The sequence below is a fragment of the Sycon ciliatum genome, chromosome 10, assembly GCF_964019385.1.
Source record: "Sycon ciliatum chromosome 10, ocSycCili1.1, whole genome shotgun sequence".
In the NCBI taxonomy this organism is placed as follows: Eukaryota; Metazoa; Porifera; class Calcarea; order Leucosolenida; family Sycettidae; genus Sycon; species Sycon ciliatum.
This window is the reverse complement of record NC_088652.1, coordinates 24,207,516-24,218,083: the sequence shown is the minus strand read 5'-3', so window position 1 is coordinate 24,218,083 and position 10,568 is coordinate 24,207,516. Positions and strand designations below refer to the sequence as shown.

At 46.3% G+C, this 10,568-nt stretch overlaps 1 protein-coding gene across 1 annotated transcript; it reads right to left on the bottom strand.

The window, feature by feature from the left end:
• LOC135826436 (uncharacterized) lies at positions 1-2,682 on the bottom strand. The gene is made up of 2 exons (XM_065339047.1): positions 1,920-2,682; positions 1-1,508 (listed from the first exon to the last, which is right to left on the bottom strand). Exon 2 carries the CDS (start codon positions 1,468-1,470, stop codon positions 283-285), a length of 1,188 nt encoding a protein of 395 aa, XP_065195119.1. The 5' UTR covers positions 1,471-1,508; positions 1,920-2,682; the 3' UTR covers positions 1-282.
• Between the last annotated feature and the right edge of the window lie 7,886 nt (positions 2,683-10,568).

Genomic DNA, 10,568 nt, shown 5'->3' with positions numbered 1-10,568 from the left:
TGGGCAGGTTTCTACATGTGGCCTTTGGAGTGTGGTTTAGTACGTGTGCATGTCAGTACAAAGACTCGGCCAAGTTGTGGCCTCCTGCTCTTGTCAATGCTGATATTGTATAGCAGATGAATCGTTTTCGGTGATAATCACAAATAAAATATTACGTAATCACGTGGGGTGCCGAATTGTCACTAATAAATAAAAATGTTGTAAGTGGAAAGGCCAGCATAGCAGTGCATGGATCCATCAATAGATATCTGTAAAATCTGGATGTCAAGAAAATTGAGCCTTCTAAGCAAATAGTGTGCATGCACAGTGTGTCGCACTGATATCCTTCAACTCCTCCATCTTGTAGATGGGCTCAGTGTCATGCTCTGTTGCTGCCAAGACCAGTCTGACTGTCCTGCTCGAGTGCGCCACTGGCCTGCACTGGGGTTTGATAGAAATGTCAGACATCTGCATGCTTGCTCCAGGCAACCGGGGAGACAGACCCACGAACTCTGGGCGTTCCGCAAGGCGTCTGCATTTTTTCGTTTGGGCGCAGGTCTTGATCCGAATTACCGCGAAGCGATCCGGTAACTTATAGTGGGCAATCGTCTCGTTTGTCTCCATAGTAACACTTAGCTCATTGGAGCGTATAAGAAAGTCATCCAGATGCCCGCAAACTTGTTCCTGTTCACTTTCGCTTGTTGGGTCTTCCGCTTCCCGACGGCTGCGAGCTTTGTGGGCATTGGGTTGACTCCGGTGCGTGAAATCAGCACTGGCTGCTGCTTCTGATGACGCCAAGTGTGCTTGACGTGCCAGACTTATACGTTTGCGAATATGTGTTGCGGTATCGCCGTTCATAGCGAAACCTAGGACAATCATCGGTCTCAGTCGGTCTGGTTGAATGCTCGGAAACAGCCCGCCGGCATTAGTATCCGGTGACGTCACAGCCGACGAGTTCATGATCTTCCGGAGGCTGACGTAAAGGTGTGCCGAATCCACGTCATGTGACGTCATTGCGGCCATGATGGACCTGTAGAGGGACACATCCAGTGGTTGGTTGAACCAGGGTCTGCTGCACTGTCGACGGGCTGGAATAGTGAAACGAGCCCGCGTGCTGAGCACTGTTTGACCAGCCTTGGCCCGCCCAACATCCCCTGCAGGATATTGCAGGCTAAACGCAGCCTCAATCTCTACACGCCCAACCGGTGTGTGACAAGACAGGGGATTGATAGGGAAGCGAATGTAAGCGCGTGTAGGAATGCCTCCTGAGCTAACAAGGTGATCCATTCGGACAGCAAACGAAGCGTGCAACTCGTCTGAGTATTGGTGCGCCCCGCTCTCAGCTACAGGAGAACCACAGGCTACGGAGACATCCAGACCTTGTGGGGACAACTTGGCATTGGCGTGTTCCAGATAACGCAGACATGAGGATGATGATGCTGATGCTGGTCTTCTGCCTTCCATTTGTGCTGACAGACTTGCGGGGGGCATGCTTAGCACGCATGGTGACAACGTGAGCTGTGTGACAACTAACAGGAGAATAGCAAAGGACGCGCCAGTTCTGCGCAGTTTCACATCGGCTACCACAGGAAATGACGACATGGCGAATTCACGGCAGTGCTCGATTAAAGTTGAAGATCAAAACTGAACAGAAGAGAATAATGCTCGTCATACAATCTTGGCCTCACTAGAAACCTGTGTTTGGTGTTGGCACTTCGCTCTTCAGCTGTTCTTGCCCTTTTAGGCTCTAGAAAAGAACTGTAATGATTCCATAAGCTATTTCTCGTCCTCTTTTATAGTTCTTCTGATGCGCGGTGTATCGGTTTGTTCATAGGTTCAATTCTACAACTACATGTAGCTACCCCCACGTGTCTGGTTAGAAAGCAAAACCATGTCAGGCTCGGCCCCAGCCGAAAGACGAGGGTCCGTGGAGCTCTTACCGATACGATGTACACACTGCTGTGTCTTGCTGGATGATTGCAACACAGCATCCAGCTACATGTTCTTGCTGCAGGGCACGCAATCCGAAAGGGGTTTGGTGCCGGAGAGACCTAGCTTCGATTCCTCGAATCCTAGCTTAGCCTGAGTCCCAGCCACATAGCGCACGCTGCTGAGTGGTGTCGTCACAGCAACCCATTCTGCATGGCTCGTGCTATGCAGCGTGTGGGCAGAGTAATGGATGATGGTTCGCCTGTTGCAAGTTTTGGTGCCCATTGGCAGACGACACCGAGAAAGAAATCACCCACGTGCCGAGAGAAAACAAGCGCGGGCAATGCTCCGAGCGGTATGTGCCGTTAGCAATTCAGAAAGTCCAGCGTTGAAAACAGCAGTAAACACCCCCATACTCGGAGAGTAACAGCGCGGACACCCGTTGTACGCCGTCACTGGCAACCACTATGAGCCAATAAATGCGCTTGTAGTGGCATTTCTGCAATGTTCTTACAGTCAGTCCAGACCATAGCGAATGCTGGCGTAAATAACATGCCCTACATTCCACGGGGCAGAAGAGAAACATTCAACACACGTTGGAATCAATGAACAACATGCGCTCTGCACTGACATTGACAATGACAATCCGCTGTCCCTGGACCATAAGGCCGCTCCAGGACCTCCGGTAGGGGCGTGGGGTCCACGCGACCCTCTCTACCCTTCAATCCTGTCACATAGTGCGCCTCAAAATGTCCAGACTTTCATGGATCAGCCAGGGACATTGATTATGTCACCGTCTGGAAAACACTCCAAAACTATGCCCTCGCCATTTACCAGGAAGGATGGTTGATTTTATTACATACGCTACGATGATCGATTTTGTAATGCATTCAGACTACATTTGTAGTACGTACATGTACTGTATGTACTGTACATGTATGTGGTGAGTTGAGGCTCTATTTGCTGGCAAGAGATCGATTCAGATCTCCACAAGTCAGCTGACATCTCTTGACCCAGTATAGATCATAATAGACATGCGTCCACTCTGCTACATAGGAAGCACTTTGTCTTTGTTGCACTTCGAGCACTGCCGTTTGTTTGTTCGCGCGATCGCATGACCTGGGCAGGCGAGAAGAGCTACTTGTACCGTTTCCCATAGCGAACACCTTCGGAATGCTGAGCAAGCGTGGCGCAGCTCACCGAGCTCAGGCAAATGGTCGTTCGTTGGATTGCCAATGCATGCTGCGGCATGTTTTCCAAACTGCTGATCTAGTATGTGAGAATGTGAGCCTGTACAGGGTTGTGTGTAGATTATGACTGTGGTAGTATCTGAGATTGAAAATGGAATTTGCTCTACATGATTGTATTATTGCTATGCAGCCGCTTTGCATTTACATGTACCTTCGTGATCTTTCAAAACAAAAAGCCGGGTTTTGAGTGATTTCTGAAAAATGTGCGAATGTGAGAGTGTGTGGTATCTGGAGTATGCGGTGGTACATGTACATGTACATGTACGTAGTCATTACATGTACATGCATTGTGAGAGGGTGTAGTGTGTAGAATGTACATACATGTATCTGTACAAATGGCTACATCATGTAAAAATTAATGGAGAACCGGAAACACCACACGAACAATCACGCCCGATGTTTGTGCACATATTTCTTCAGAACCACACAATGTACTTCATGTCACATGACCGCTTCTACACTAGAAAATACTAATGCTGTACTCAAGTGGGGTGTTCAGGAACGCACATGCAAGGTCAATAGTCGATCGGTGGTGCGCCCCCACCTTACCATATCCATACGTTTGGTCGGCAGGAGCTCCTACGTCTGTGAGACTGTACATGTACTGCACAGGTCCTGGGTATTATTGGTATGATCGTGTGTGTGCGTGTGTGTGCGTGTGTGTGTGCGCGCGCGCGCGTGTGCGTGTGTGTCCAATGGATCTTGGAAGGGGTGCAGGAGAATGATCGGTGGCAAATCAGGCCTTTGCCTATGTTTTATCACCCAGCATTATTCCAAGTAGTATTTCCACATTCTAACATCAATAATCCCCTTCCTCCCCCGATTGATATTTTTTTAAATATTAAATGGCAAGACACGTAGATATTCCAAGGCGAGACACGGAGCTATTTCAAGGCGAGACACCTGATATCACGCACCAAGAGGAGGACCGTGATGGTCACATTTTAAGTTGTGCAGCTAAAGATACGTGTGCTAGTACTAGTAAGTGTATGAAGACTAGAGGTTCCCTTTAGCCAGCGGAGAGGGATCAACACGTGGAGCACTATTAGTATTACACACAAAAGAAGGTGGAAATGTATTTGTATGGTCATGAAGGTGGAACGGAATGGATAGCACCCTAGCACCCCAGGTTTACCGACACTTCTCTCTGAACTAATAACTCTCAATGCACCTATTCAAGGTACACAAAAGGCCAAGTGGTGGCAGTGCTTGCACTCAGAAGTGAACTCTGTATCAATGAAAATTGTTAGAAAATAAATCCCCATTACTGGCAGTATTACCGTGTGTGATAGTGGTCTTTGCATGTTTGTCATGACTGGATGTTTCTTTAGCTTGAGAGTCAAGACTCTATTCCACTGTGATGAAGTCTGTCATCCTCGATATCATGTCAGTCGGGTCGTCAGCGGACTCAGTTCCGCCATCGGAGCGACACGGGACACTAGCCATCCTGAGAGTGAGTGAGAGAGACGGATAGGGGTTGTGGAGTGGTATGCGTCAGCTTGTCAACATAACCTTGCTCATTCCAGCCACACTGCAATGCACAGCACCGTACCGCTTGGTACTTGGATAGCCTAGTGGCAGTGCATAGTGAGTGCTTGCGCTGCTGGTACGCTGGTATTGGCTTTCCGACATCACTCGAATAATTCCACGCGTTTAACGTCATGGTGTATTTCCATCACAAACATAGAGCGTACTGGTACCTTGAAGTTAGTTTACGATCACACAAGTACTTTTTGTCAGAAAGAGGCCACCGCTTGCACTCGATCTTCACTCATAATGGTAGCCAGTATGTTGAAGGAGGTAACGTAGAGAACCTCAAACTAAGTGCCGGAATTGAGACAGCGTGAGAGTGCTGACAGATCAGCGCTCCAGAGCTTTCCCACACACACACACAAGGTCCAGTTTGCTTCTGCTCTTCTCTGACTCTGAGCTACATTGTACTTGCTCTGTGCAATCATCAGGAGACTGCTAATCATGTACAATAAAACCTGTGACTAACGACCACCCCTTGGGGCCAGAGAATGCGGTCTTTAGTGGCAGGTGGTCTTTAGTTAGAGGTTTGCACCGCACAACCATAATGTGAGACCGTCCGTGTCGGGCAAAGTGGTCGGTAGTACCAGGCTGGTCGCTAGTCACGGTGGTCGCTAGTCACGGTGGTCGTTAGTTACAGGTTTTACTGTACATTCCACTACATTGTGTATCCCATAGAGAATGTGATACCCCTAAGTCCTTGGCGAGGAAGTGGTGCAGGAATAGCCACGGCACGCAATGGCTTGCTGGTGGAAGGCATGACTGTTGCAGTGATTAGCGAGAATGATATTCTATCACGACATACATGTACAATACCATGCCCCCCCCCCCACGCACACACATACACCCCCTTCGCTATCATAATACTGGTCCATGCTCCCGTTTGACTTTGCGAAGTAAAGTAACAAACAAAATGTATAGTACAAGTATGTTGATTGTGGATATACATGTACATGTAGACAGAAGGTACATGTACATACATGTACATGTCATCAAGAGTAGGGGTTATGTACTCTTGATGTCATGTACTGTACGTGCTTCTTATGGCGTACGCTGTCGTTATGTGGCAGCATGCCAAGTGTTTGTGATCATGAAGCAAACTTTGCAAAACAATAGATTTCACCTGCATGAATCTTACATATACTTGGACGTGAGAGAAAAATGCTCTGCAACAATACTTGTACTGGCTGCCTTGGACATTCTTAAAACGTGATAACTGTTATGTGCAGCGTGCCAAGTGTGCTCAGTGATGGTCAGGCAAACCTTCCCAGAACAATAGGTCTCACCTGATAAATGCACGCTGATCATGTTGTGCATGAACCATACCTGGACGTGACGTGAGAGGCGAATTATCTATAACAAATACACTAACTTTCTCTTGTACTGACTGCGTAAGACATGTATTAAAACTTGTAGTTATGATTACATTTGTTACGTTTGGTGGTGACAATCAATTGTTATACTCCAGCCGGCTCTTTTACGGGCAAATGAAACAAACAATAGGAGGACAGAGAAAGTGTTTTCACTCCGAGTTTCACGCACTAAGCGATCATCAGAAAACAAAAGAAAAGAAACACAATGGATGAAAATGCAATACAAATGCAAGCCCAGACAATCAACAATTGTTCCTTCAGACATTTCAGATTTTCAGCTCCCTCATCCTTACGAATGACTACATGTACATGAGTACATGTATGTTTGTAGGCATGTACATGACTGTACATGTACTTCGAGTATGAATATACGATTAATCAATGTATTGTACTTGAATAAAATAATAATTCTATTTTACCTTTCATGGTATCTCAATTTTTCACGTCTACATGACTTTATTTTGCCCGTAAAAGAGGCCGTTACCCCCATGAAAAAAAATTAATCATTTGCGATGCTAGGGAGTCTGAACTGTACACTGTATTCATGTACTGTATGCACCTGTACATGCATCTGGAGATTGAGTGCATTGTATTCAACACATGCATAATAACATTGTTGTATGACTCGAGTCGAGGAGTGAGGATCTCGTTAGTGTGTACATGTAGCGCTATTAGCATGTAACACATCGTACGCACCATGTTCCATGTTCTAACTCCTCTGTTCACGCACAATACTACACGTACACTGTATGTAAATAACTACATACATATGTACGTGTACGATTATGTCAGGTATATATTTTGTCTCCCTCGTGCCTTTAGTCTGCATGTACATGTATTTGTAACTTTACAAATACATGCACCGACGACTGTTGAGGTCAATTGGCTAGTGAAGCATTGTTGCCAGGAGGGCCCGGTTCTTGGTTATGGTGTTACATTTTACAATGCTGAAGAATGCTGAGTCCCTGACAGCTGCCGCCATCCGCAGAGTTGAATGCATGCACGCACCATGAACAGTATGAAAACATGTTTTATTCACGGCCCCGTGTCGTGCAGCTCAATGGAGAGAGTCTACCCGGTACCCATGACACTCAGACGCATCATCCTCTTTTAAATCATGGTACGTGGGAAGCCGCGAGTACATGTATTTTGTTGATGCGAAATACACCAGCCATCAAGCCGATGCCTGTGACGAGCGCAAAACAATCATGGCCACGATCCATGATATTGCAAAAAGGGCAGGACCAATCCTACAGTGTTTGCTGGCTTTCCACAAGATTGCACTTTACTAGTTTTGAGACTATAGCTGCCATACCTGGAGACAAGAGGCTGACGGCTCTTCCACTCATCCACTGCAGTGCATTGCAGAACGCCGTACCACGTATGTAATTGTCCTTATGATCCTTGTGTTGTTGTTATTGTCTTGGGAGTCTCGTTGTCGCCTAGAGAAGTCTTATAATCACATACTGTAACACGTGATAAATATTTAGTGTGTGTGTGTGTGTGTGTGTGTGTGTGTGTGTGAGAGAGATAGAAAGAGACAGAAAGAGAGAAATGGGAAAATAGAAAGAAAGAAAGAGCGTCAGAGTCAGAAACAGAGAGAGAAAGGAAAAGAAAGACAGAAAACAGAGACATAGATCAGGGGGGAGAGAGAGAGAGAGAGAGAGAGAGAGAGAGAGAGAGAGAGAGAGAGAGAGAGAGAGAGAGAGAGAGAGAGCGCAAGAGAGAGAGAGAGATAGATAGATAGAGAGAGCGAGAGAACGAGAGAGAGCGAGAGAGAGAGCGAGAGAGAGAGAGAGAGAGAGAGAGAGAGAGAGAGAGAGAGAGAGAGAGAGAGAGAGAGAGAGAGAGAGAGAGAGAGAGAGAGAGAGAGAGCGAGAGCGAGAGAGAGAAAGAGAGAGATAGATAGATAGATAGATAGAGAGAGAGAGAGAGAGAGAGAGAGAGAGAGAGAGAGAGAGAGAGAGAGAGAGAGAGAGAGAGAGAGAGAGAGAGAGAGAGAGAGAGAGAGAGAGAGGAGAGAGAGAAAGAGAGAGTGTGTGTGTGGAGAAATGGGGATGAGAGGGGATGGGGGAGGTCAGGGGGGTCTGCAGAAGCCAGTAGCAGAAACTTAGAGACATAGAGCGACAGAAGAGAGAGACAGAAATTATTTAAAAACATATTATAACGTTAGCCCTTTACGTGGGAGAAAGTTTTTAAATACATTTTAAAACGATTCCAACACTTCCCCAACCTCCACTCCTTTTCCAAGCCCAACTGCCGGAGACCTGCCAGGTGGACCTTGCTTGTTGGGAGTCCAGTTACTTTGTCCCTGTGTTTGCTCGACTGCAAGACCCACAGCCATGGCTATAGTATTAACTGGGTATGCCTCGGACAGGTGTATTATGGTCTTCGTCGTGTCCGTAGACACAGCTGGCACACTCCAGCAATGTACGAGCGTAGGCAGCAGCTCCCTTCCAGCTATTTTTGCTCCCAGGCCATAGAGGCGACGTATATTCTGTTCACTGTGAGTGTGAGTTTGTTGAGTGCTTTGTGCACCGACTGATAATCGGGACTTGAGAGACTTGAGCCTCACCCGTGTCAACATTAAAATATACACATTGCCTGGTGATCACTATTAATTTTTACATTTTGTCTTCGAGTTGTCGCGGATCCGGCAGTTTCTGGGAGATTCGCACTGGTCGTTCATTTTTGTTTTTTATGTATTTCGGGTGGATTTATTACATTCTGAAACCTTCACCGCCATGCGCTTTATTAGCCGAACCAACGCACGAAGCATAAACACAACGGCACTGCAAGGACACTTCCGTTGACAATCAGTGTTGTGCCTCACCTACTGATGAACTGGAAGGAGCGAAACGGCTGCACATGTCTAGAGGCGTGACAATTATCTGTCAACGGAAGTGTCTTTGCTGTGCTGGTGTGTTTATGCTTCGTGCATTGGTTCAGCTAAAGACCGCATGGCGGTGACGGGTGGAGAACGTACTCAGTAGTAAAGTGGAGTATGGCCCAAAGGTCTGTCGCAATATTTAATTGGTGGATTTACAGTCAACTTCGCTAATAACGACTGCGAATATAACGACAATTCGCGAACAACGACAGAATTTCCATGCCCAGAGCAAAGTCCCATCCCACTGGAATATAATGAGACTTCGGGTATACCGACACTTCGCGAATAAGGACACCTTTTTGATGCCCCACCGAGTGTCGTTATAAGCAAAGTTGACTGTACAGTCAACTTGGCTAATAACGACTGCGGATATAACGACAATTCGCGAATAACGACAGAATGTTCATGCCCAGAGCAAAGTCCCATCCAACTGTAATACATAGAATGAGACTTCGGGTATAACGACACTTCGCGAATAAGGACACTTTTCTGATGCCCCGCCGAGTGTCGTTATAAGCGAAGTTGACTGTATTATAATAAAAAGGATGCTTATCATGCGAGACAGGCAGACATTTCTCAATGTGAAGACTCCATATCATGGGAGGTGCATACTAATTGCGAGAATATGGGGAGGGGGGGAGGAGAGGTTGTCACGAGCAGGGCTACAAATACAAGCTGCAGGGAGTAGGCCTCGACCAAATTATGCTTGCGCATATTTCCGCATATTTTGTGAGACAGTTCATTATGGCATATTGAGCGACAAAGGGAATATTGGAATGAAGCCAGCATATAATTCAAATATTCTGAAGAAAACGAGGACAAAACATTCATATAATATGGACAAAATGCGTTCAGAAATGCCTTTTATGGATGAATTTGGAATGGTTGAGGCGTTTGCTACATTTCCCCATGGATGAACACTATCGCTACGGTTGCTGGGGACACACCCCAGCCATACTATTCCGCATGTGTTTTGATTTGCACCATAAACATGATAGCCGTGAGGCCAATGAATATTCCAAAGTTGTAATTTTACTGAAATGATCTACACTTTCTGCTTATGTCGAGCATATTTTGGCATATTTTGGCATATCTTTTTGCATATCTTGCTAAGCCTTTGGCCTATTATGGACGTTTTGCCTGATATGCGACGAGCATAATATGCTCTTTTTTTTAGCATATTTGGTCGAGGCCTAGCAGGGAGCCTTCCGAGTCCACATAATTATTATAATTATTATCTTGTATTAATTGCAACATCTCAGGACTCAGTGGAAACACCGGCCAATGTGAAGAGAGTGGGTGATAGCCCTCCACATACAATGTACATGTACATGTACATTGTAACAATAGCGAGAGTTCCCAGATTACCTAGAGTGCTCAGTCAACACCACAAGGATGGAGCATTACCATTTACCACAAAGGCAGAAGAGAACAGAGACAACCGGCTAGGTCATTGTTGTAACGCTGCGTTTCATGCACATACACTGTAGCAAAGCTAAGGCAATCCTCAGACAACTCCTGCCTTTGTACTAGTACATTGTATGCGGAGGGCTCCCTGGGCATGAGCAATCATGCTCTAGACTAGTCTCCATCACTGAGCAGTATGGGACCACACAA

What these genes read in the sequence shown, in the direction of transcription:
- LOC135826436 (XM_065339047.1), bottom strand. Translation starts at nt 1,470, where the DNA reads ATGCCCCCCGCAAGTCTGTCAGCACAAATGGAAGGCAGAAGACCAGCA.